We start from the raw sequence: 27,940 nt of genomic DNA on the forward strand, positions 1-27,940 counted from the left end.
GCCAGCTAATTTTTTGTACTTTTAGTAGAGACGGGGTTTCACTGTGTTAGCCAGGATGGTCTCCATCTCCTGACCTTGTGATCCGCCTGCCTCAGCCTCCCAGAATGTTGGGATTACAGGCGTGAGCCACTGTGCCTGGCCCGTAAGTTTATTTTTTATTTAATTTTTTTTTTTTTTTTTTTTTTTTTTTTTTGAGACGGAGTCTCGCTCTGTCACCCAGGCTGGACTGCAGTGGCGCGATCTCGGCTCACTGCAAGCTCCGCCTCCCGGGTTCACGCCATTCTCCTGCCTCAGCCTCCCTATTTAATTTTTTATCATGGAAATTTTTCTTTTCTTTTTTTGTTTTTTTGTTTTTGTTTTTGAGACAAGGTCCCACTGTGTTACCCAGGCTGGCATGATCATACCTCACTGCGTCATTGAACTCCTGGGCTCAGGTAATTCTCTCACCTCAGCCTCCTGAGTAGCTGGTACTACAGGTGCATACCACCATACCCGGCTAATTTTCATATTTTTGTAGAGCCAAGGTCTCACTGTGTGGCCCAGGCTGGTCTCGATCTTCTGAGCTCAAGTGATCTACATCTACCCTCCTCGGCCTCCCAAAGTGCTGGGATTACAGGCATGAGCCACTGTGCCTGGCCTTGTCATGGAAATTTTCAAGAGTAAATAAATCCGGATACTCTCTGCAGTGCATTGACATGTCTCTTAAGTTACTTTTAATTTATATTTTCTTTCCATCTTACTTTTTTTCTATAAACTCCATGTCATATATTTGGAAGAAACTGAGTTATTCTAAACTTGGTTGACTGCATACTTAAGGCATCATTTAACATATTTCTCTAATGGCTTGATTAGATTTAGGTCTGATTTTCTTGTTGCATCACATCAGGATGCAGTAGGGTTGTCTCACTTTCAGTAACATTGGTTAGCCTGGGTATATAGACCTAACAACAATGACTACGTAAGTCTACCAGAAAGCTCATGCAGGAGTGCTTATAGCAGCTTTATTCATAATTGCCAAATATTGGAAATAGCCAAATGTACATCAGCAGTATAATGGGTAAATTAACTGATAGATGCAACAGTGTTCATGTTTCTCACAGAAGTAATGTTGAGTGAAGAGAGTTAACACAGTAAAGAGCATACTGAATGATTTCAAATATAAGAAGTTCAAAATGAGCAAAATTAATGTCTCATTTAAAAATAAGATAGACCAATGAAATAATACTACCTATTAAAAAAGTCTTTTCCCCACCAAATGAGATGTCTCCATTATTACATACTCAATTTCCATAGGTATGTGTATTTCTATATCTTGTTCCATTTGTTGATTCACATGCCTGTATCACATTGTTTTAATTATTGAAGTTTTATAAGATGTTTTAATCTCCGACAGGGTGCATTCTTCTAGCTATTTTTGCTTGTCTGTTCTTTCAAATTAATTTTATAATCAACTTTTCTTGCCTCAGGAAAAAATAAAACCTTAAAGGTATTTCATTAGGATTGCATTAAATTAATAGATTATCTTAGGGAGATCTGGTACCTTTATGATGCTGAAGCTTTCTTTCCAAGAACATGGTTTCTCTTTTGTCTTGTTCACTTTCAGGAATGTTTTGTAGTTTTCCTTATATAGATTTTGTACTGTTTCTGTTGTTGAATTTAAGCCTATTTTGATTTTTGCTGTTGTAAATGAGGTCTTCATCTCTATTTATACTTTTTTTTTCTATTTTTACTTTGCCGCCCCCGCCCCCCTTATTTCTTCTTACTGTTACGTTGTATGTATGAAGACTGGTGTCTTTATGTATGCTAGTTTTATGTCCTATTTTACTAAATTTTCTTGTTGCTTGGAATAGTTTTTTCATGGATTCTTTTGAATTTTTCAGTTAAGTATATTATTTGCAAATAATAGAGATAGCAATAGCTTCGCTTCTACCCTACTCCCACCCCAGTTATTATGCCTCTAATTGCTTTCTCTTGTCTAATTGGATTGATCATTGCCTACATAATGTTATATAGTAGTGGAGTCCTTGTTTTTCAAATCCTTAGTGTTAAAACCTTTAGTGTTTCCCCATTAAAATCTGGCTTAAAAAACAAATAACAACAACAAAAAACCCAGCGAGATAGGCCTGGCACAGTGGCTTAGTGTCTGTAATCCCAGCACTTTGGGAGGTCAAGGCAGAAGAATTGCTTGAGCCCAAGAGTTCAAGGTTACATAGAACAATGATTGCACCAATGCACTTAAGCCTGGGTGACAGAGCAAAACTCTATCTCAAAAAAAAAAAAAAAAAGAAAAAAGCTATATATATGAGAATTATAATTTATAATATACCATAATATTCATCTATTGCAAACCGTACAATTCAGTGATTTTTTTTTTTTTTTTGTGATAGAGTCTCACTCTTTCACCCAGACTGGAGCGCAGTGGTGCGATCTTGGCTCACTGCAACCTCTGCCTCCCGGGTTCAAGCAATTCTCCTGCCTCAGCCTCCCCAGTAGCTGGGATTACAGGCATCTGCCACCATGCCTGGCTAATTTTTGTATTTTTAGTAGAGACGGGGTTTCACCATCTTGGCCAGGCTGGTCTTGAACTCCTGACCTCATGATCCACCTGCCTTGGCCCCCCAAAGTGCTGGGATTACAGGCGTGAGCCACTGTGCCCGCAGTGATTTTTTTTTAGATTTTTTTTTTTTGAAATTTATAGGGTTGTGCAGCTATCATCACAGTCTGATTGTAGAACATTTTCATTATTCCAAAAAGTTCTCGTGTCCTTTTACAGTGACTTTTATGTTGAGTGGTTTATGAGAGTATATTTATATGTGTATTTTTGTGTGTATGTACATATAAATATGTCTTATGCCTATGTGACCATATTTATTATGTAAGGACATATCTGTTAATTTATTTCATTGCCTGTTTTTAATACAAATGAATAATGTTTGAAAGTTTTCTTTTTGACATGCATGGTTAAATCAGCAGGTTCAAGTTGTATTCTGTGGGCATAGTGAAACAGAAAAATCTTGTTATAACAAAATATGGCAACATTGTAGTAAAATTTATTTTCTGTGAGTAAAGGAAGATGGCGTTTCATATTCTGAATTGTTTGTTCCATGTTGTTTGTTAAAGAGGATGGCATTCCCTGTGGATATGCTGGAAAATTGCAGCCATGAGGAATTGGAAAATTCTGCTGAAGATTACATGTCAGATTTAAGGTGTGGGGACCCTGAAAATCCAGAGTGTTTTTCTCTTCTCAATATTACGGTAAGGTGTTCTGCAGTGATTGTCATCAATCTTTTCAGTTCAGTTTATACATGAAATAAATATCCTTTTTTAAAAAATCATTTTAAGTGTTAATCATTAATTTTTGAAATCTTTACAGAAATCTATTCAGTAAAATGGATAAATATTGGTTGATCAGTTTTTAAAAAGAGAAACTCCACAGGTTATTGCTATTTGACTTTATGGCTTTAAAATTATATGTGAGAATACCACCAGTTTTGCTAAGACTGTTTACTATATTTGAGCAGCTTCAGATTTACTTTAGATTTGGAATTTGTGAGTTTAGAAAATTTTTTAATTAAAAAATCAGCAAAACACTAAATTACATATTTTTTGTGCCATGAATCTTTTCTTCCTTTTTCTAAAAAAGTAAAATCAAATTTTCTAGTCAGTAAATTATAATATTTTGTGATAGAAAGATCATTAGACTTGGAACCATTAGAGTTTCACTGTGAACTGTGGTGGACAAATTCCTTAACCTCTCTAGGCCTTAGATTTTTCTTCTGGAGATGACTTAAAGAATTTTTTAAAGTCTTCCCCAGCACCAGTATTTTTATAATTCTCTGAATTGTAATGTTATCTCTAAATAGGGAATAAGTGTTGGATTAAATGAAGGCAAAAAAATGTTAAAGCATATTAGTAGCATGTATCTTCCCAGAAAAATTAATTTCCTTGACTGCTTTTTTTTTTTTTTTTTTTTTTTGAGATGGAGTCTCGCTCTGTCGCCCAGGCTGGAGTGCATTGGCGCGATCTTGGCTCACTGCAACCTCTGCCTCCTGGGTTCACGCCATTCTCCTGCCTCAGCCTCCCGAGTAGCTAGGACTACAGGCGCCCACCACCATGCCCGGCTAATTTTTGATATTTTTAGTAAAGATGGGGTTTCACTGTGTTAGCCAGGATGGTCTCGATCTCCTGACCTTGTGATCCGCCTGCCTTGGCCTCCCCAGAGTGCTGGGATTACAGGCGTGAGCCACTGCCCCCGGCCTGCTTTTTTTTTTTTTTTTTTTAACTAGATAATGGAATATCTTCCTCAAGTAGGCTAAATAACAGATGATAAATTATAGTTGTTTTTTTAATGACTTTATGGGCCATATTATAGCTTTAGTTTTTATTCAGATGTGTGGCTAGATACATAATAATATTTATGAAACAACTTTTCATATTTTCCCTAAGACAATAAAATTATTCCAAAAGGGAAGTCTATCTGATTTACTCTTTCTTTAGAGACTAGAAATAATGTCTCCTATAAAATAAATTAAAATTAACGTAGGAAATGTTTACTACTTTGGTAAAAGATTGATTTTTTTAATGTATTTTCTTAACAGACTGTTCACTAATCTTTATTAATTTGTCATTTCAGATTCCTATTAGCCTGTCAAATGTAGGCTTTGTACCTCTTTATGGTGGAGATCAGACCCAGAAAATTCTTGCTCTCTTTGCACCTGAAGATTCACTGACAGGTCTCTTTTTGCTTAATTTTTATAAATTAAGGAATTTTTCTCCAAACTGTTAGAAATTTATTTAAAAGGTAGCTACATGAAGAAATTTGGTTTTTTTTTTAAAGTGTTTCAAATTGTAATTTTATTAAAATGTAATTCTTAATTGCTTGTAGCTACATGTTTGATGGGTGAATGTCTGCTGTCACACTGCTATAAAGAACTTCTTGAGACTGGGTAATTTATAATAGAAAGAGATTTAATTGACTCTCATAGCCAGGCACGGTGGCTCATGCCTGTAATCCTAGCACTTTGGGAGGTTGAGGTGGGTGGATCACCTGAGGTCAGAAGTTTGAGACCAGCCTGACCAACATGGTGAAACCCTGTCTCTACTAAAAATACAAAATTAGCTGGGCGTGGTGGCACATGCCTGTAATCCCAGCTACTTTGGAGGTTGAGGCAGGAGAATCGCTTGAACTCAGGAGGTGGAGGTTGTAGTCAGCTGAGATCACACCATTGCACTCTAGCCTGGACAATAAGAGTGAAACTCCATCTCAAAAAAAAAAAAAAAAAATTGACTCACAGTTCCGCATGGCTGGGGAGGCCACAGGAAACTTGCAATCATGGCAGAAGGGGAAGCAGGCACGTCTTACATGGTTGCAGGCAAGAGAGAGTGTGTGCGCACGTGTGTGAAGGAGGAACAAACATTATGAAACCATCAGATCTTGTGATAATGGGACCCCCCCACCCCGACCCATGATCGAATCACCTCTCACCAGGTCCCTCCCTCTACATGTAGGAATTGTGGGGATTACAGTTCAAGATGAGATTTGGGTGGGGATGCAGCCAAACCATATCAATGAAATAAAAATGGTATAAATGAGGCTACAAAGTACAATATTACTATTTGGTAAGGTTTATATAGATACTCTTAAATATAAAGTATATGGATACTTTATAGTACAATATGGCCTTATTAAGTCTAAAAGTGTACTTTAAAACTCAAGTGTTAATGATTATTTATTCTATTTTAGCTGTGGCACTTTACCTTGCTGATCAGTGGTGGGCTATTGATGATATTGTGAAAACATCTGTTCCTTCAAGAGAGGGGCTTAAGCAGGTAACAAGATCCTCTAATTTTGAGTGTTTCTTTTGAGGCCATTTCACAGTGTTTCCTGTAAACAGTGATAGTTTTTGAGCTCTTCCCCATTTAAAAATAATCAGGTTATATTAAACCCTAGAATTTCATTCTTACGATGAAGCCAGCATTCGGGTTGGGCTTCCTCCATTTTTATGTGATTCTATAAGTATCTGAGATTGGGTGAGGAAGAATGAATACCTGTGGGTTAGTTGAGCTTTGGCTACCTTTATGCACGTTAGCTTCTGATTTTCTTATTTGATAGAGGAAAAGCTAGTTCCCTTTGTGTGATTGTTTAGCTTCTGTCTCTAGGAGAGACTAACCAGGAAACTTGTTTATTAGTAGGGCCTCTTCAGGTGGTCTATATAGTGTTCCTAACAGTGGAATGACCAGGTTCAGGAGAGAGCAAGCTTCCAGCCTCGGCAGGGTTATAGTAGAAGGCAGCCAGCTGAAGAATGTTGCAGGAAGGAAGCTGGTTTTCATGCTAGAGATGAAAGGGTTTAAGAGACATCTCTGGTGCTCTAGTTATTGGAGGATAAATAGGACAGGATATGGAAAATCCATAGAAACCAAGATGTAACATATTTGAGGAGGCAGGGCATAATAAAAAAAAGATGAAATCTTTGGTGGCTGGAAGAGTGAGATTTATAATAATATTGGAGAAATAGGAAACTGACTTGGTAGAAGTGCGTTAGACTTTGCTTACTTAAAAAGAATACTGACTTTTTGGAGAAGCAGTACTATTCATTAATTAAGTATAGAGTGTCTTGTTAATTAATCCTAAAAGAAAGAGACCCTTAATGAGGATCATGATTTTTTTTTTTTTTTTTTTTTTGGGATGGAGTTTCGCTCTTGTCACCTAGGCTGGAGTGGGGTGCTATCTCTGCTCACCACAACCTCAGCTTCCTGGGTTCAAGCGATTCTCCTGCCTCTGTCTCCCGAGTAGCTGGGATTACAGACATACGCCACCATGCCCGGCTAATTTTGTATTTTTAGTAGCGACGACGTTTCTCCATGTTGGTCAGGCTGGTCTCGAACTCCCGACTTCAAGTGATCCACCCGCCTCAGCCTCCCAAAGTGCTAGGATTACAGACATGAGCCACCACGCCCAGCCAACAGGAGAATGAATTTAACAGAAATATATATGTGTCTTGATATTCTTCCTTTAGAACACTTCTAGGATAGGCCAACTCTGTAAAAACTTGTCAGGTTCGCAGGGTTCCAGCTACTGTTCATTTTTTTGTGGGCAGTTGAACCAGTCAGAAGAAACAAGGAAAGCATATCAAGAAATTTTGATCCTGTTACTCCAATTCACAGAAAAGCAAAACTTGATGCTTGCTTAAAGGGGCAGTGGCAGCGGGAAAAAAAGAAACTGAAGAAACTTGCAGGTTACTAGGGTGTTTTTATTTCTTCCCTTTGAGTTGGGAACTTTGAAAGAGATGGGAGGATAAGAGAATAATGCACTTAGTATTATTAAGTATTAGTAACTTTTGGATATTGCATTAATTCTTCAGTGTGCCTTAAGATTCCCAAAGTGGTAGGCCCATCCGCTGAAGGCTAGGAGAATGTGTGTACCTGGTTATCTGCCAGTCTGATAAGAAACTTTGAACAAAAACTGAAGGGGAGGAGGGAATTAAATCCCTGCATAAAGCTGTAAAATTGGAGGAGTAGATAGCAATAAAGGAGTATAATATGTTCTCAGGAACAGTTCTGATAGTGAAAAGAAGTATGTATGTCAAGAAAATAAGCATTCTGATGTGTTTTAACATGACTGAGGTTTGGCATATTATAGATACGAAGGCTAAAGGATGGAGAAGGAGAAGGGAAAATCTTAATATGATGGTATGTTGTAGCTTTTGCTGTTCAAGTGGAGAAACTATGAAACCTCCAGATATGGATTGGGAAAAGAGGAGGAGTCAAAACCAAAAATAAGACTACAACTATGTGGACTCTTTCAGCCTTAGTTACCTTAGGGACAACATTCCCTCTTTTTTTTTTTTTTTTTTTTTTTTGACACAGGCTTACTGACGCCCAGACTGGAGTGCAGTGGCGTGATCTCGGCTCACTGCAACCTCTGCCTCCCGGGTTCGAGCAATTCTCCTGCCTTAGCCTTCCGAGTAGCTGGGACTACAGGCGTGTGCCACCTTGCCCAGCTAATTTTTGTATTTTTAGTAGAGATGCAGTTTCGCCATGTTGGCCAGGCTGGTTTTGAACTCTTGACCACAAGTGATCCACCTGCCTTGGCCTCCCACAGTGCTGGGATTACAGGTGTGAGCCACCACTCCTGGCCTACGTTCCCTCTTAAATAGAGAAATCAGTGAAGGGGGACTGCTATTCCAGTCAAATCCTGGTCAGTAAGGAAAAATTGGTTGGTAAAGTTACAGAAGGGTGTAACCCTTTTTGTACTTAACAAACACTTAACTTGGAGCAAGTTGACTTTATTTTTATAAACCTCTCTGTACCTGGAAACTGATGCTCAATTATATGGACGGGAGGTCCTCAGTAGTATGCTGCAAGACTTTGTCCATTGTGTCCTTCATTTTGTCAGTGACTTAGAGGCATGCTTATCAATTCTGCATGTCACTGTGCTGAATGGAGGAGCTAATCTGTGAAGGGCAGAATTAAAAAACAGAGAAAGATCTAACATAATAAAATTAAATAGGGAGAAATGTAATACCTATAGGTTCAAAAAATTAACTGTACACCATGAACACCAAACTGAAACGACAGTACGTATGAAAAAGTATTGGGCTTTAGTTAATTAACAGTAAAATCCAGATAAGCAAAAAAGCTAATAAAAACTTTGTTTATATAGAAAAGCCCCATTGTCTCAGCAGCACCTTCAAAATATCTTCATGAAATCCACATCCCAAACATGAAGAGAGATGTTACGGATCTGGAGCAATTTCAAGAGAGAGGACTGAAATGGCAAGAGTACCCCAAATTGTGTTACATTAGCCTTTTCCTTCATTTATAACCATGTTTAACGTTGCCGTGAAATTTAGGGGAACATCATGGCTCTGTCTTCAAATATTTATAGGCTATGTGGCTGCAGAATATCAAAATATAGTCTTTGAGAAATAGATTTCAGCTCTGAGTAAGGAAGAATTGTTGTTGGTCAGAACTGTGGGTTCAAGGAAGGAATGGGTTGCCTTGGAAGCTATTGCTAGTCAGCTGCTATTTCCTATGTTTGTTATGTGAGATCCCCTGCCAGGGTTATTTTTGAGAGTAGTGTATGTATATGGTCAATCTTTTCTCTATCCACTAAACTAATTAGAGCCTGAACTTGTTTTAAGAGACCTGGGGGAATATAGGCTTATGTACAGAATTTTTTTTTTTTTTTTTTTTTTTTTGAGGCACAGTCTCACTCTGTCGCCCAGGCTGGAGTGTAGTGGTGCAGTCACAGCTCACTGCAACCTCAACCTTTTGCGCTCAAGTGATCTTCCCCCTTTAGCCTCCCGAGTAGCTGGGACTACAGGTGTGCTCAGCCATACCTGGCTAATGTTTGTATTTTTTGTAGAGATGGGTGGGTTTCGCCATGTTGCCCAGGCTGGTCTCAAACTCCTGAGCTCAAGCGATCCACCCACCTCAGCTTCCCAAAGTGCTGGGATTACAGGCATGAGTCCCCGTACTGGCCTGTGTATCAGGAAACCTCACTATTTGATATCAGAAAGTTCTGAGTGTTGGTGCGGTCCTGTGACCATGTAGCCCTGTGTGTAGGAAGTGAGACTCTGTTTCTGTTCTATTACTGCCCTAAGTATGTTTTTATTAGACTTCTTTGGTATCCCTGTCTTTGTTGACAGCAAAGATAGGGCTATTAAATGAACATTTTACCAGGAAAGGATGAGACACATTTCTTTCCCAAGAGCGTAATTATGGCTTCCCTCACCAAATGATGTAATTGTTCTTAAAGTGTTCAGGGGATAACACTAAGCTGCCCTTTTTTTTTTTTTTAAATGTGGAGACTGAAAAGCAGTTGAAGTAGTTTACTATAGTGAGGGCTGTGATTAGGGTTGGTAAGACCCTGGATCTGGGCAGCTGGAAGCAGAAAGAAGATGGTGAGTGCTGAAAGACATGCTCGGGATTGGTACATTGGGGACCTGTTTTTTGCCCGATTTAGAATTTTGTTGAAAGGCAGTATTCTATGCATAATATGTGTGTGTGGAAATGGATTGTAATCTATGTGAATGATTAGTCTCATCTCTGTGGTAATAAAATGTTTTGCAAATTGTTTTGAATGCATTTGAAGTGCTTTGAATTCCAGTATGAGGTATGGGAGCAGGGAGCAAAGTAAATAGCATCTTGTGATTGATGCATATTATAACTGCTGTGCCTGGTGTTTGACTCTCTTTGTAGGTGAGCACTCTTGGGGAGAGAGTGGTTCTGTATGTTCTGAATCGAATTATTTATAGAAAACAGGAAATGGAGAGAAATGAGATCCCATTCCTGTGTCATAGCAGTACTGATTATGCTAAGATTCTGTGGAAGAAAGGAGAGGCCATTGGGTTTTATTCAGTTAAGCCTACAGGTGAGTCTTTAAAAGTTATTTAAACTGTGTATTATGGAAATCTCCATTTTAGACCCCTCCAATTGTATCAATATCTCTGTTAAATTAATCTCTAGCATGCAAATTGAGGTGATTTTAATTAGTATTTCTTGGGAGTACTTTGATTCTACCATCCTATGACAGTGAGGATTGTTGGGAAAGTGTTTTGAAAAAACAAAATAAAAATAAACATTTGATCCCAAGGAAGATTTCTCCACATATATGGAGACTCAGTTGTACGTTGAACCTCATATTTGTCTATCTTCTAGCCCTCACATTTCCAAAAGTTGTTGTTTACTTTGATTCCTGTTGCTGTTACTGTTACAGGTTCCTTCTAAAACCCCAGTCTACCTGTGGCCCAAATGCATAGCACACCTCATTCAGCCTGACATATGAAAGAGCAACTTAGCTAATTACCAAGAAAAACAAAATGCTTTAATATATTTAGTAAATACAAACAGCTTTGAAATTGTTACTCTAAAGTTTGGGTTTCTGATTGTAAGAGCCAACTATACCCTATCCTTAAAAAATAGTGCAACCTCATACCTGCTTTACCTGTACTCCCATTCATTCAGCTCCCTAGAGCAGCTGGAGCCAGGAAGCTCTAACCTACTTACTCTGTGTGCACATACAACCCACACCTTGTGACCATCAAAGAACAAAGTCTGCCTTGTTTTGTACCTTGACCAAAAGACCTTTCACAGAGAATACACTTAGATTCTTTTTATTTCCATTTCAGATTTTCCAAACTTAGTTCTTCTGGTCACATCCAGTCTAAAGATCCTACCAAATTCACTGCTGATCTAATGAACAGTTGTGACTGATACCTTGATCCCATAATTAGTACACATTTGTGATGAGAATTGGTGCTTATAGTCCATAAAAGGAAGGTCATTTTTTCCCAAGAATAAAAAACTGATGTGCAGTTTAAAATGGTTTTTCTTTAGGTAAATACTTTGGGTGCCCTTTATTGTCTCTGTTCTTGTATAAATTTGAAATAGAACCAGTAATTTTTGTAACTTCAGAAAAATACTGATTATACATGAGGAGAAAGAGTGTTCAATGGAAATTTAGTGTGCATTGCAGAGAAGACATCACTTTGTTGTTTTTAAATGTTTTAATGTTTGCAGTTGGGGTGTGAATTAATTGCTTTGTGATTTATTTTATATAAGGCAATTCCTGTGGGAATTGGAGGCTTTTTGTTTCTAATACTGGCTCCAGGGGAATTTCCTACCTGATAGACATTTGGAGCACAACTAGTTTATACTTTTATATTGAGGGCTTCTTTCTATGAAAGACACACAAAGGCACAGCCTTCCTATTTAGTGTTTCTGATCAGTATTTAACTGCGGGAGTGTGCTCTTCTTATTATGCATGTTGAGGCTCCTTCTCTGGCACCTAGCCTCTATTTCTGCTTGTTCTGGTAGTTAACTATTTTATAACATCGAGTTTCCAGGTGCTACTGTATCTGCCACTTTTAGTACCTTCCATATGTCTCTAATTGTCTTACATCTTTACTATTTTAGTTCTTTCCCCGTTGTACCAGATAACAATGGAGTTAAGTGGGCTTATACTAGCCTTTGAATCAGTAGCCATTTAATTCAGGCTGGAAGTGTTTTTTCTACAAAGGAAACCTAAACATAATTTAAATATTTTAGAGAAATTGTCCAGAACAAATACTAAACACCTTGTGATGGAAGTATTTCTGATACGTGTGTATATAAAATAAAGGTTATATTTATAAAGTATATAAACATACAAAGTATGTATTTATATAAACATATTTCATATATATACTGATACATATATGTAATACTTTTTTCTACACTAGTAGCAAAAAGATAAAATCTTTATTAAGATTTGTAGTTGAATGAAAGTCTTGTGAAATCATTTATTATTTATGATTTTTAAAATAGCAAATAAGTTTATGGGGCTATTAGGACATAGAATAGCCTTGATAGAAAAAGGAGACTTTGTTTATGAGGTCAAATTCTCTTACAGTACAATGAAATTCAAGAAACTATATAAATTCTTCTTTGCCTGAAATAGATCACTGTGAGAGACTTACAGTTTGTTTGTTTTTTGGGTTAGGTAGATAGTTTTCTTATAAAGATATTTGCGGTTTTTTTGTTGTTTTTTTCTACTGTTATCTTAATGTAGTGAGCTCATTTCTTTAAGGTGTATTTCATTTTTTTCTCATTATTTATATGGTGTTTTATATTTTCAAACAATTCTGCAAAAGCACCAAATGTTTCAAACCTAGTCTTTCAAATGAAGTAAAAAAAATTTTTAAATTAGTGTTTATTTTGCAGTTGAAGGAAAGCTTCAGAAAATAGTTACCTGTGATTCCTGAATTTATCTTAATTTATTGGTAAAATAAGTTTTTACTTCCTTGACCAACAGTTGTTTACTTAACGTAATTGATTCTTTCATCAGATATTTTTGAAAAAGAACATAGAGTGAGATTGAAGGTATTGTCACTGATTTCAAGTCATGGTTAATTCTTGAGATCTGTCCGTGTCTCATAATGTTTTTGGTTATGATGGCTGGTTCAAATCTGTGCTTAAGCTCTAAGGAGGAAGCAGAACAAAGCAAAATGATTTATAACTTGACGTATACCACACTCCTCACAAGTCGAGGACAGTGAAAGGATTCATAAGAAATTTGAAAATACACAGATTGAGTATCTCCAATCTGAAAATTTGAAATCCACAATGCTCCAAAATTTGAAACATTTTGAGCGCCAACAAGATCCTCAAAGGAAATGCTTGTTGGGGCATTTCAGATTTTGGATGTTTGGATTTGGGTTGCCCAACAAGTAAGGAAAATGCAAATATTCCAAAATTCCCCCCAAAATCTGAAATCCAGTCACTTCTGGTTCTCAGCATTTTGGGTAAGGGTTATTCAATCTGTACCTTAGTTACTCTCTATTCTTTTTCATTTGCATACCTCAAGACTGCTGATGAGTTTGAGTTTGAAGAAATTATTAATGAAATAACTGGGACAGCTTTTTCAGACAAGTCAATCTATTCTTTAGAAACTTCGCTATTTAGTCTACTGTACAACTCAGAAATTATCTTAAGACAAAATCAAATATTAGTATCAAAGAGATTTTGGGTTTTGTTATAGTATTGCTATTAACTTGTAAGTTGTGTAGCAGTCTTTTTTTGGCTTTTACTTTTCTCCTTTAAATAAGGGAATTAGGCTTGACCACAGATGATCATTGAGACTTCTTTTGGCTCTAAAGTTTTCTGAATTCTGTGGTTAGAAGTGGGGACTGTCTGTGGGCAGAAATGCTTGGTCTCAGGTCTGGCTTTCAAAAGAAAAGTTGAATTTAAGAGAAAGGTTGTTAAGTTGAAAGACTATTTTAGATAGTAAAGGAAGATTTATTTCTTGGAGTCTTGAGAAGAGAAGGTTCAATAAGAGTAAATGCAGGTAGTGTTTTGTCATCAAAGCCCCAATGTATGACCCTGAGACATTATGCTGTATAGGAATAAAGATTATTTCTCAATAGGTGAAATTATGAAAATGCAAAACTCTTCAGCTACTCATTTATATATCAGTATTTTGGGTCAAATGCTTTTATGATTTATTCTTCGTAGGTTAATTTTCAGACATTATAGTTTCAAGTTTGGGCATTATCTTGTTATTCCTTAAATACAGACTGTAAAAATTATGTATTCCCTGTTTAAAAAAAAATAGATATGTGATGTATAGTCATGGTGACAGGTACATGATCTATAGTGAACTGGGATATATGCAGTTTTTTTGAATAACATTTCTAAGGCTAGGAATTATTTAATGATAGTTCCTAATAGTAAACACTGTTGCATTGTATTTCTCATAATCTCCTGTGTCTATTGGCACCTTCCCCACAATCCACTGGGATAGTTAGTATTTTTTTCTGTAGTTGTCATTATTGCTTAGTGGGATTAGAGCACATCTTCACAGGATCCATAGTTAACAGTCCCTTTACTTATCAAGTTTGGTTTTCATTATCCCTGTCAGTTTTTTAGGCTTGTAGCAACAGATCATGACTAGTAATAAAAGGTATTTATTGAGCACATAATGTTCGACATTGAAGAGTTATAGTTTACTTCTTTCTTTTCCTATATTATAGGTAGTTTTATAGTAATCTGTAATCTTAAAGTCAAGTTGCAAGTTCCCCATCATCAAGGGCTTCTCTTTCCTCTCTTTTTATGTTGTTGTGTGAGGGGGATTCTTATCTAGGTAAATGGAATTATTTAATTTTTCTAATATTGTGCTGTTTACTTTTTCCTAATGACCATTAGATTAACAAAGTTGATACAGTAATTACTTTTGGTAGAACATTCAAAATGCTACCACCTTAGGGAATAAATCATTAAGTGATCTGTATTTTATTCCCCATATTTCTTTTTTTTTTGAGATGGAGTCTCACTCTGTCACCAGGCTGGCTGGAGTACAGTGGCGCGATCTCGGCTAACTTCAACCTCTGCCTCCTGGGTTCAAGCGGTTCTTTTGCCTCAGCCTTCTGAGTAGCTGGGGTTACAGGCACGTGCCATTACGCCCGGCTAATTTTGTATTTTTCATACAGATGGGGTTTCACCATGTTGGTCAAGCTGGTCTCGATCTCCTGACCTCAGATGATCCGCCTGTCTTGGGCTCCCAAAGTGCTGGGATTATAGGCGTGAGTCACCACACCTGCCAGGCTTCTTTTAGAGGATCGTTTAATAATTTTTTTGAGCCAGGGTCTTGCTCTGTTGCCCAGGCTGGAGTGCAGTTGAGCAATCATGGCTCACTACAGCCTCAACCTCCTAGGCTCAATTGATCCACCTGCCTCAGCCTCTCAAGTATTTTAGTTTTCTATTTAAGGAAGGAAATCTTGCTATTACTTTTCTTTGTACCTGTGTTTATATAACTTAATTCATAAAACACGGGCTTAGCAACAAATAGAGATTAGATCTGTGTCATAGGAAAATGACAAATTATTGCCTATCTTGGACCTGCGTGGTGCCTTGCATTCACAAGAAACCATAGATGCTAAATCCACAAATACCTTTGTCTTATGGTATGGCACTAAAGACTTAAAGGAAAGCACTTGATGAAAGATAATAGAAAATGTTCATGGTTGCAAAATCAGATATTTTATAGTCGTTCCGTATGAGTACTTCATGTGTAACAAAAACTTACCTGCAAAAATAGTTTATAAAAGGATGAAAACTGCAGAGAAAGCCTTTTTATGACACAGAAGGGAGCGTAAAAGAAGAAAAAAATTGTTCTATACTGAGTTTTACAATAATTGCTATACTAAGTGTTATGTAATATTTTTAGTTTATTCAGGACACCATTCAGAATTCATTGACCTCAGGCATAGAACTTTGTATTCAAAGTCTGTATAAGTCATACATGTACTCTTGCAAACTTTTCTCAGAATTTTATAGTGAAAATTTGGATGGCATGTTGAGGAGTTTATATTGCTAGTGGTAGGCAGGGTGTGGCTATAGTGCTAATGCATTGGTTAAAGAGGGTGGGTTGAACACGTGCCTCAGCCTCTACTCTCTCTTGCAACACCACCAGAATGACACCAAAGACATTTTTAAACAGCACAAATCCCACATGACGAAGTGAATAAGAGGGGAGTGTAACAGCAACAAAACTTTATAATCTGGGAAAAGGGTAGATTATGTAGTAACTGAATCCTAAGATGCCATTGCCCAAGGCAGGAAGCACCACATTTATATTTTAGAACCTTTAAAAAGTTCAGTCATTATAACACTAGCTACTTCTGGGAGGTGGAGCTTTAGAAAAGGATTGGCTGAAAGTTCCTTCCCTAATGCAGCACAGCTGGACAGTTACCCCAGCCTTGCTCTGGGAAAAGACATGCTCCTGGGGGCACATGAAGACTTTCAGGTATGGTGGCAACATTTGTGTTAGGCAATAAATTATCTTCCTTCTCCCATTTTACAAAATGAAGGTATATCTTTCATCTAACCTTTATCTTGCTAATCTGGAGTTGTAAAAAGGTCTGGAAGTCCCACTTTAAAAAAAGAAAAAAGAAGGCAGGGAGAGGCCTCTAAATAGTTTTGTAGTAGTGTAAAAGTGACTAGATATAATTAGATGATATTCTTTTGTAAGTCAGGTGGTTTCTGTTTGTTTTCAACAAAAATGAAAGAGGATTTAATTGAGTTGTGTTTAATAATGCCAGATTATTAAAGATAATTTTTTATAATAGATCACCGTGTGATATGTGGCACATAACTAAGGACACTTACATTGCTATAACGAAGGGTTTTCTGGTTCCTTCTTATTTGAACAAGGTTCTTAAGCACTTATATCTATAAAAATAAAAAAATAGGAATAAGATTAATGCCGAACTTTGTCTCATTCTGCTAGTAAGTAATTCATGAACTCATAAACCAATTAAAAAATGATACACTCCAGGCCAGGCATGGTGGCTCCCATCTGTAATTCCAGCACTTTGGGAGGCCAAGGCGGGCAGATCACCCGAGGTCAGGAGTTCAAGATGAGCCTAGACGACATGGTGAAACTCCGTCTGTACAAAAAAAAATACAAAAATTAGCCGGGCACGATGGCGGGTTCCTGTAATTCCAGCTACTCAGGAGGCTGAGGTGGGAGAATCGCTTCAACCCGGGAGATGGAGGTTGCAGTGATCCGAGATTGCACCATTGCACTCCAGCCTGGGTGACAGAGACTCCATCTCAAAAAAAAAAAAAAAAAAAAAAAAGATAAGCTCCATCTATTTCATTAACAGTTGTGTTTAAAATAATATTTTGTTTTTTTTGTTTAGTAATTAGTTTTCCTGATATATGTGTTTTGATTTGTTGTATACTAATATAATAATTATAATAATTCCAAATTTCTTTTGGATCAATACTTAGAACATTAGGATCACGAGATATTTTTAGAATTTATATACAGATATATTCTTGTAGAGAAAAATGATTGGATAATCAGTAAACTTCCATGCATAAAAATATTACATCAGGATAACATTCTGTGGAATAAATATCATAGAAATATTAGTGCAAGGAGAAGAAGGAACAGTGTAAAACTGTGTTAAGGAATAGTTTGTTCAATGGATGGTAACAGTTATCACATTGATTATAGTTTCTAGAGTCCATTTGATACATATAAAAGAAGGATGTAATAGTTTTGTTTTTCTTTAAGTCAATGTTATTTATTAACTGCAAAGGGAAAAATGGTAAATTTACACAGAGAAACCTGGCAGGTACCATGTTAACCAACAGATTATGGTTAACATCACTAGTAATAAGACATATCAACATCATGTATCCCATGATATATGATGTACTGAGGACACAGTATCATTCTGTAGCATTTTTGCCCAAAATTTATGATCTCGGTTCATTCATGAGAAAACATTAGACAAAGCCAAATTAGGAGAGTTATTCTATAAAGTAACTGACAATCTCCCATAGTGTCAAGGTTATGAGTGACAAGGGGAGATGGAGGAATTATCAAAGACCAGAGTTTAGGGATATATTAAACTAAATGCAGGAAGGAATTCTGGATTGGATTCTGAAACAGAAAAGAACATTAGTGGAATAATGTGTGAAATTTGAATAAAGTCTGTAGTTTAGCTAGCAGTATTATAGCAATGTTAATTTCCTGGTTTTGATAATAGTATTTTGGCTATGTAGGATGTTAACATTAGGGTGAAGGGTATATGGGAGCTCTCTGTAATGTTTTTGTGACTTTTCTATAAGTCTACAGTTGTTTTTAAAATAGTTTTTTAAAAGTCAACAATATGTCAGAAATAACATCTTCTGTAATTATTGATTGAAACTTAGATGAAAATTTTTAGATATCACAAGGATGTGTGAATATATGGTATTTCAAAGTTATTTTATGGCTACATGAGCAAAAATGTCTCCTTTGAGGAGTTTGACTAGGCCAAAAGAAAAAAGAAACTAAAAATACCAATATAAATGGTTCCCCTAGGAAAGGCTCCAGCCATATCATCCTGCTGTGAGGTCCATTGCCAGCAAGCCCCACCATACACACAGAGCTTCTAATTAGCTTTTTAATATCTCATTCTTAATTATGAACAGATAGTCATAGGTAAGGAAGGCCACTGATGTGAAAAATGGTGATTAAAGCAAAAGACAGTAAAAGAGATTTGGAGGAGAAGACTGCAAAAAATGTGGCCCTTAAAATTTTTGGAAAAGTTAGTCATTGCATTTATGAAATAAGAACAAGAGTGTTCACAGAGCTCTTAGAAACTAAAACAAATCCAATACAAGGAAGATAGAGTTGAGGAGGTTGATCAGAAAGGAGTGCAGAAACAACAAAAAACAAACCTAAATGATGGTAAATAGGAAGAGATGGTAAAATTAGAGGGATTATTTAAATAATACATGTTTCAGGAGGAGAGAACAAATTGGAGGAGAAAAAATCACCAATAAAATAATTCACGAACATTTCTCAGAACTGTAGAACACACATTTCCAGATTGAAAGGGCCCATTGAGCATCCATCACAATGAATTAAGATACACTCATACCAAGATTATTGTGAAATTTCAGAGCATCTGGAATAGAGAAAAGATTTTGAAAGCCTCCATAAAGTGAGAGAATGATTTAGACAAAAGATCAAGAATCAAAACGTTACTAGAGTTCTCAACAGCAACATGAATACTAGAAGTGGAATAATGCCTTTAAGATACCAAGGGTAAAGTGATTTCCAGTGTATTCTGTGCCCCGTCAAATTAATAAAGAGTGAGAGTGAAAGAAGGAAATTTCTAGACTGTCAGTCTTAAAACAATTTACCTTTTATATACCCCTTTTCTGAAAGTGAGTAGAGTTTGTGCTCTCCTAAGATAAAATCAAGAAGGAAAGATGGGATCAGGAAACTAAGAGAGAAAAGAAAGGAGATCCAACATCACAGCAGATCCAACATCACAGCTATGTCAGTTGTGGAGCTGCTCTTTGTTAAAACCACTTTATGTGGCTGTTGAAGTTAAATTTTAAAATTCAGTTTCTTAGTCATGCTAGCCACATTTTAAGAGCTCAATGGCCACATGTGACTAGTGGCTACTGCATTGGACACAGTAGATACAGAACTTTTCCATCATTGCAGAACGCTCTTTGGGACATTTCTTTTTCTAAAGATTGACTGATCTAGATTGGAGCAGATCACAAAGCTCTGGGACGTTGATTTAAGAAGATAGAGTTCATAGAATACCTGATGTATTTGAACTTATTGGGATAAGATTTACATAGTTACTGGAGACTTTGGAGGATAAGAGAGAGAGTAATAAATATTATTAAGGGAAATCAAAAAGTGTAAGAATAAAGATAAAAATTCATCGTATACTATATGGCTCAGTTGTCAAAAGCATTTATATAGTCATAATGTAAATACTGAAAATTGATCTAACAAATCACAAATTACTGTTTAGGGGTGTTGGGGTTTTTTGTATGGGAAGTGTGTTTATGTTGGAGTTGAGATTGGGGTGTGTGAATGTATTTAAGAGCTAAATTCTCACCTTTCAAGTTCTAGCTATCTATGCCTAAAATGGAAAAATCAAGAAATAGAAATCAAGAGGTATAGTAAGTTACTTAGAGAAGTAGAAGTAAATACCGAAAATATCAGCTAAATGACTTCAAAATGGTTGCTTTTGGGGTGTAGAAAGTGTGTTTGTGTGTGTGTGTGTGTGTGTGTATGTGTGTGTATCAGGAAAGTGGTCACAGAGCTGCTTTTTTTTTTCTTAAGTCTTATATGACTATTGTATTCTAAACAATGTTATGGATAACTTTGATTAAAAACAAGAAGTATACATTTAAAAAAATGAGGCCATGTCCGAAGTGTAATCACTATCTACCACAAAACTAGCTGAACTTTATAAATCCTTCTCAGCCTGGAATGATCAGGACTATCTGTTAAAGGGCTATGCTAATTAGAAGATTAATGAAAAAGTCTCATACAGTTACTAAAATAATACAAATCACTGGTTAATTCAGTGGAAGTTTTGTGACTTTTGGCCTATATCAAGAAGTATATAAAGATGCAAATTTGTGTAAATAGCATACCATATTTTAGTGTAGGTAAGCTCAGAGAACACAATTGAGGTCACTATCATTAGTCGCTATTTTTGAAGTACTCATTGTTATTTGGCTTCAACTGTCAATTGCCTTGATCCAATTTGAAGACTTAATATTTTGGGGAAGAACAATCTAGTCAACAACTACTATAAGTCAGTTTAGCCCACTACTGAAGGGATTTATGACCACTACCAGGAAGTGTATTTCTGGTTTTTGTAATCTTCATTTGAGGTGATTTGTAATGGAAGCATTTTTTCTTGTCCACATTTACTAGTCAGCTTTCCTTGTGGCTTCCAGACCTTTTACTAGGGGCTATATCCATGATCTTCCCTACTTTTTTGGACAGATTACTCACTTCGTGTTCACTAAAATTCAGATTTCTGGGCCTTTTAAGGTTATTTTAAGGAATAACAAACATTGTGATGTAAAATTATAAGGATTGATAGTGTAGCTAAAAGTGAAACCCAGCTGAATTTTTTGTTGGGAGAGTGTGATTATATTTTAAGGACTTGAGTCTGTCTAGGTGTGATTCTTGTCTTTGGGAAATGTGCAAAGGCATGTGAGAGTCCAGTCCTACTCTGTGGCTACCTGAAATGTATCATTGGGAAACGAGATGGCTGCTTTGTTTAGGTGAAGTTCTAGCTATCTGAAAAACCACATGCTTGCCAATAAGGGTTCTGTTTATTCGAGAGATAGAGTTGACTTTAGTGGAAACACAAAGATGATTTGTCATGGGTTCAGTTCTCAAAGCACCAAAAATCTAGTGGATGAGACAGTAAAACCCACAACATCATAGTCGATAAGCTGTATTATTAGATAATCATAGTTCAGTTTTGTAAGTAATATATTTGAGGTATCAACAATAGCAGTCTTTGAAAGTGAGTAGTTAATTTTGCCTGGAGGGAGGTGTGACTGGGAAAGTGATATTTAAAAGTAGTTTTGAAGGGTAAGTAGTTTGTCAGTAAGAGAAGGGGGAAGGGAAAGAATATTCTTGGTAAACATGAATGGAATATAAATATATGCAGAAGGCAGAGAGTCATGAAAGTTTAGGGCATATTTGGAATTACATCCTGAATAAGGTGGTGGGACTAACAAGTAGGAGAAGTGAAGATGGAGGTCCCATTGCAAAGGATCTTAAGTGTCCTACTAAGAAGTGTGGCATTTTATTGGCCAGGAAGCTATCAAATAATTTTATGTAGAAGTAACATGATTAAATATTTTAGGGACATACTATTTGGAGCACTTGGAAAATTGTATTTTAAAGTCAGGGAAGTCAATTAAAAGAACTGTTTTAGTAGTTCAGGTGAATGAAGGACCAGAACTAGGAAAGCACCAGTAGGAGTGGAGAAGGGAACATCTGAGGGAGAGTTTCAGGTGGACAGAGTGTGGTGACTCCATAGTGTGTGTGTGTGTGGGGGGGGGGGGAGGTGGAGGAACTAGTGATGAATCTGAATGGCTTTGGCTTGGGTGCTTAGGTATTGGTGGGAGGCTGTTAATTAAGATTGGGAATAGAAGAAGAGGAGTAGTTTGATAATACTTTAGTTCAATTTTGACATGGGCATATGTGTCCCTAAGGCATATATAAGTAGACATAACATAGAAATGTAAGTTGGAGCACATGGAAGAGGTATGGATATTTATGTGGGCCCCAGAATACTTAAAGTAATTTTACAGCGTGGATGAGATCAGTCAAAACTGTTGTATAAAGTGAGTGTATTTGTGAATATTGGTATGAGGAAATGACACTGAAAACAGCCTAAAGTAACCAAACATTACTGGAGGGAGTATCCTGGCAAAAGGTAGTATCTCCTGAGATGTGACCACTGATGACCTGAGAGTTAACAAGGAAATGTTGATCTGCTGAGAGATAAGAGGAAAGTTAGCTGAGGCTGCTAGCTGTCCATAAAATATTTGTGGTTCATTTTCTATATTCTAATCATTGGCCAGAGCTGCCCAGTCAGGGATTCTATTTTCCAGTCACTGTTACAACTACATGGGGCTGTGACTAGTTCTCTACAAAATAATGAAAAAGATGATGCATGTGACTTTGCATCAAAGTGGTTAAGATGCATTCCTTTTCCTCATCTATACAGAGGACTTTGAAGATGTAAGGGATGAGGAAGCCACAGGATAAAAGGAACTTGGTGGCCCTGGTGGACCACACTTCCCAGTATTTACATCCTTGTGTAGCCTGTTTGAATCTGGGCTGGCCCTATAACTTGCTTTAACCAGGAGAATGCATAACACTGTGCTCAGCCTTAAGAAGGCTGGCAGGTTCCACTTTGGCACTCTTAGAAGCTAGTCACCATGTAAGAAATACAATGACCTGGAGACTACTCTGAGGTGAAGAGACCCCAGCAGCTCCATTGAAGAGAACTGAGACTCTGGCTGACAAGCCCAGCTGTTTCTTCCACCTGCAGCCACTACAGACTGTCCCACTGTGGGAGTGAGGCCGTTGGATCTTCTGCCATCCCAGTGCCCTAGCTGATGCCCTATGAGAGTTGTGATAAATAGGAAATAAATTTTAGTTCTAAGCCAATATGTTTTGGGCTGGTTTTTAGGCAGCAGTAGGTAACTGAAACAGTTCCTGCATGATTGTGAGGAGGAAACCATCCACTTCCCAGGAACGTGTAACTGTTAATTTGAGCAAAAAAGGAACTTTTATTATGTTAAACATTCCAGGTTTGGTTTGTTACGGCAGCTAGCATTGCCTTAACTAATTTATAGAGCATGAAGACTGTAATGAGAATACCTAGTGGTATATGACAGGTTCACTCGTCTGAGGATAATCTGAATTTCTGAATAATCTGAATCTGATAATCTGAATCTGAAATTCACTTTATGTATGTCTTCAATGGAGACAGTCACACACTGATGGCTTCATGAGGTGTTAAGTTTTAAGGGGAGAGAAGGCATATTCCTGGGTGGACAAAGAATGAATGGTGATTCTATGAGAAGAAGCAGCTACTCAGTTGTGGCAGAATATCTGTTCTTGAATTCAATACATAGACCTGAATGGTGTCGCTGAAATTTATTCATTTATTAAAAAGTTGATCTTAAGTGCATATAGATAGGGAAAGGGAGGCGGGGGAAGTGTGAGAAAGAGCAAGAGGAAGAAATTGAGAGATAGTCATAGATATTTTGTAAGCTCTGTCCTCTTAGAACTTAGATTTTAGAAGGAGACATAGCAATGAATGGACAAGTAGATGAAATGCTGTCAGATGCTGTGAAGACAACCAAAGTAAATTAAAAGAATAGAACGTGTGGGACAGCAGGTACTATTTTAAACGGAATAGTTAGGGGAAGTCTGTCTGATGAAGTGATGGAATAGTGAGATCAGGAGAAGAAATTTTCAGGCAAAGAGCTGAAAATGCAGAAGCCCTGAGACAGAAACAAGTTTGGGATACTTCAGAAATAGTAAGAGCAGTGTGGCCAGAGTATAGTGATTGATATGGATTAGGAGAGAGGCAGGGACTGTATCCTGAAAGGTTTTTTAGGCCAAAGAAAGAATTTGAATTTTTTTCTGGAGGTGATGGGAAACTATTGAAGGGTTTTGGGTATAGGAGTAACATCTGGTTTGTCTTTTAAAAAGGCAAATCTGGCTGCTCTGTGGGAAACTGGGTGCAGGGGTTCTGGGTGCTGCAGAGATGGCAGGGTTGAGTTCAGCTAGCTAAGAGGCTGTTGTAGAAGCCCTGGTGAGAGGTGACGGTAGCTTAGACAAGGGAGATGGGGTAGAGGTGGTAAGAAGTGATCATGTTTGAGATTAGTTATGAAGTTATTCCTGCAGGATTTCTGATGGATTGTACGTGGGCTGTGAAGGAAGAGTCAAACATGAGTTCCTAGAGTGGGCGAGTAGGGGCGAGGTTTACTAAAAAAATTGGTAAACTAGGTAGAGTAGGTTTTGGGGCTGTCTGCAAAATCTGATTATAAATGGTTTATTGGAGTCACTTGTAAGTTGATATTTTGTTTTTACATTTTTAACAACTACCTGAGATATTCATATACCATACAATTCACCCATTTAAAATATACAATTCAGACTGGGTGCGGTGGCTAATGCCTGTAATCCCAGCACTTTGGGAGGCAGAGGTGGGTGGATCACCTGAGGTTAGGAGTTTGAGGCCAGCCTGGCCAACACAGTGAAACCCCATCTCTACTAAAAATACAAAAAATTAACTGTGTGTGGTGCTGCACACCTGTAATCCCAGCTACTAGGGAGTCTGAGGCATGAGAATTGCTTGAACCCAGGAGGCGGAGGTTGCATTGAGCCAAGACGGCCCAGTGCACTCCAGCCTGGGCAACAGAATGAGACTCTGCCTCAAAAAAAAAAAAAAAAAAAAAAGGATACAATTCAGTTTTTAAAAATACATTCACAGAATTATGAAACCGTTACCACAGCTAATTTTAGATAATTTTCATCCCTCCGCTAAAGAAACTCTATTCATTAGCAGTCTCTCCCCATTTCCTCCTCACTCCTAGGCCCCAGCCCTCAACAACCACTAATCTATTTTATATGAATAATATGTGACTTTTTGTGTCTGGCGTCTTTTGTTTAGCATAACGTTTTTAAGTTTTATTCATATTGTACCATGTATCAGCACCTCATTCCTTTTTATGACCAAATAGTATTACCTTGTATAGATACACCAGTTTTGTTATCAGTTGATAAATAACAGTTTGGGGTTGTTTCTGTTTTTTGTCATTGTTGCTATTTTGAATAATGCTGATATGAACAATTGTATACAAGTTGTTGTTTGGACATGTCTTCAAGTCTCCTGGAGTGTGTATGTAGTTGTGGAATTGCTGGGTCATATGGTAACTCTGTTTCGCCTTTTGAGAAACTGCCAAACTGTCTTCCATAGAGACTGTACCATGTTACATTCCCACCAGCAATGTGTGAGGGTTGCAGTTTCTTCACATCTTAGCCAACACTTGCTATTTGTCATGTTGATTATAGTTCACCTAGCAGATACGAAGTAGCCATGCCATTGTAATTTTGATTTGCATTTTCCTAGTGGCTAAGAATGTTGAGCATCTTTTCGCATGCTTATTGGCCATTTGTGTATCTTCTTTGAATAGAAATATTTCAAATAATTTGCCTTTTTTTTTTTTTCTTTGAGACGAGTTTTGCTCTGTCACCCAGGCTGGAGTGCAGTGGTGCAATCTCAGCTCACTGCAACCTCTGCCTCCTGGGTTCAAGTGATTCTCCTGCCTCAGCCTCTTGAGTAGCTGGGGTTATAGGTGTGTGCCACCACGCCCAGCTAATTTTTGTATTTTTAGTGGAGACGGGTTTTGCCATGTTGGCCAGGCTGGTCTTGAACTCCTGACCACAGGTGATCCGCCCACCTTGGCCTCCCAAAGCGTTGAGATTACAGGCGTGAGCCTCCGCGCCTAGCCATCGTTTGCCATTTTTAATTGGGTTGTTTTAAAAACATTTTTCCCAGCCTTATTGTGATATAACTGACATACGAAAACCTGCCCATATTTAAAGTTTAAAATTGTGCTTTGACATATATATATATATAGCTATGAAACCGTCACCACAATCAAGATAATAAACGTATCTGTAATCTTGTCTTTGCCCTTTTGTAATCTATTCCTCTCTCCCATTTGTTCCCGAGGAAACACTTTGCTGCCTATTAGTGTAGATGAGTTTGCTTTTTCTAGGATTTTATATAAATAAGGACATACAGTATATACTCTTTTTGGCAGTTGGGTGGTGGGGGCGGGGTCTGGGTTCTTTCAGCACATTTTGAGATTCATCCGGTTATAATTCATAGACCATAGAATTAACTTTTTTACGGTGTAGAATTCAGTAACTTTTAGTGTTTTCATATATCTATACAGCTATCACCACTATCTAATTCCTGAACATTTTCATCACCTCAGAAAGAATCCCTGTACTAATTGGCAATCACTTCCCATTTCCTTTACCCCACAGTCCCTTGAAACCACTAATCTAGTTTCAGTCTGGGTTGTCTTTTTTTTTCTTTTTGAGTTGTAAGAGCCCTTCATATGTGTTAGATACAAGACCCTTGTCAGATACATACTTTGGAAATGTTTTCTCCCATTCTGTGAGTTGTCTTACTTTCTTGATGATGTTCTTTGAAGCCCAGAAGTTTTTAATTTTGATGAGGTCTAATTTATCTACTTTTTCTTTTGTCACTTGTGCTTTTGGTGTTATATCTAAGAAGGCTCTGCCTAACCCAAGGTGACAAAGGCTTGCACCTATGTTTTCTTCTAAGAATTTGAGTAGTTTTAGATCTTATATTTAGGTTTAGAATCCATTTGCAGTTAAAATTTGTATATGATTCTAGGAAGGTACCTGACATCATTATTTTGCATTTGGATATCTAGTTGTACTAGCAGCATTTTGTTAAATATATAATTTCCCCCCATAGAATTGTCTTGGCACCCTGTTGAAAATCAATTGACCATAAATACGAAAGTTTATTTCTGGACCCTCAGTTCTATTTCTTCGATCTGTGTATGTGTTCCCATGCCAGTAACATACTGTCCTGATTACTCTAGCTTTGTAGTAAGTTGAAATTTGGAAGTGTGAATCAGTCTTGACAAGTTCTTTGTCAAGATTATTTTGGCTATTTGGGCTCCTTATTTTCCTGTGTGTTTGGGATGAACTTGACAATTTTTTGCAAAACAATTCGCTAGGATTTTGAGTCTGTAGGTTGTATTGGGAAATATGGACATCTTAGCCTATTAAGTTTTTAGATCCATGAACATGAGATGTCTTTCCATTTATTTTAGGTGTTCTCTAATTTCTTTTAACAACGTTTGTAATCTCTATTGTACAAGTTTTGTATGTCTGTTGTTAAATTTATTGTTTTTTTGATGCTATTATGAATGAATTGTTTTCTTAGTTCCATTTTTTGGGTTGTTCATTGCTAATGTATGGAAATACAAATGATTTTTATATATTGATCTTGTATCCTGCAACCTTGCTGAACTTATTAGTTTTAATAGTTTTGTTTTTTAAGTGGATTCCTTAGGATTTTCTATATGTAAGATCATGTTACCTGCAAATAGAGACTGTTTTGCATTTAGCTTCCTGATCTTGAATGCCTTTTCTTTCTTTTTCTTGCATAATTATTCTAGCTAGATCCTCTAGTACAATGTCAAATGCAAGTGGTGAGAGTAAATATCCTTGTCTTTTTCCTGATCTTAGGAGGAAATATCCAGTGGTTCACCATTATCATGTTAATTGTGGTTTTTTTGTAGATGCCCTGTATTAGGTTGAGGAAGTTGAGTATTTTTATCATGAAAGGTTGGGTTTTGTCAAATCCTTTTTCTCCAGCTATTGAGATGATCAAGTAGATTTTGTTTTATTTACATTCAGATGAGCTCTTTCATTCTTGATTTTGAAGTCTCATGCTTTATAGAGGTTAAAGATAGACATTAGTAGTCATCAGCATTTGGATAAATGGCAGAAGTCTTGGGGGGTGAATAACAATACTCAGAGCAC

At 37.0% G+C, this 27,940-nt stretch overlaps 1 protein-coding gene across 13 annotated transcripts in view; it reads left to right on the forward strand.

Annotated features, from left to right (window-relative positions):
• The window catches only part of FAM169A (family with sequence similarity 169 member A), a 91,110-nt gene that overhangs the window by 24,016 nt on the left and 39,154 nt on the right, over positions 1 to 27,940 (forward strand). For 9 of the 13 annotated variants that reach the window (XM_055367824.2, XM_031003288.3, XM_055367828.2 and 6 more), the window contains 4 exons: positions 3,121 to 3,255; positions 4,634 to 4,733; positions 5,744 to 5,829; positions 10,204 to 10,375. In XM_055367824.2, the coding sequence (XP_055223799.1) occupies positions 3,124 to 3,255; positions 4,634 to 4,733; positions 5,744 to 5,829; positions 10,204 to 10,375 (490 nt within the window). In that variant the 5' untranslated portion in view covers positions 3,121 to 3,123. Of the gene's footprint in view, positions 1 to 3,120; positions 3,256 to 4,633; positions 4,734 to 5,743; positions 5,830 to 10,203; positions 10,376 to 27,940 lie in introns of those variants that run through there. The other 4 variants (XM_031003292.3, XM_055367829.2, XM_055367830.2 and 1 more) reach the window with 3 other exon arrangements.

This window comes from Gorilla gorilla, chromosome 19, assembly GCF_029281585.2.
Source record: "Gorilla gorilla gorilla isolate KB3781 chromosome 19, NHGRI_mGorGor1-v2.1_pri, whole genome shotgun sequence".
NCBI classification, from domain to species: Eukaryota; Metazoa; Chordata; class Mammalia; order Primates; family Hominidae; genus Gorilla; species Gorilla gorilla.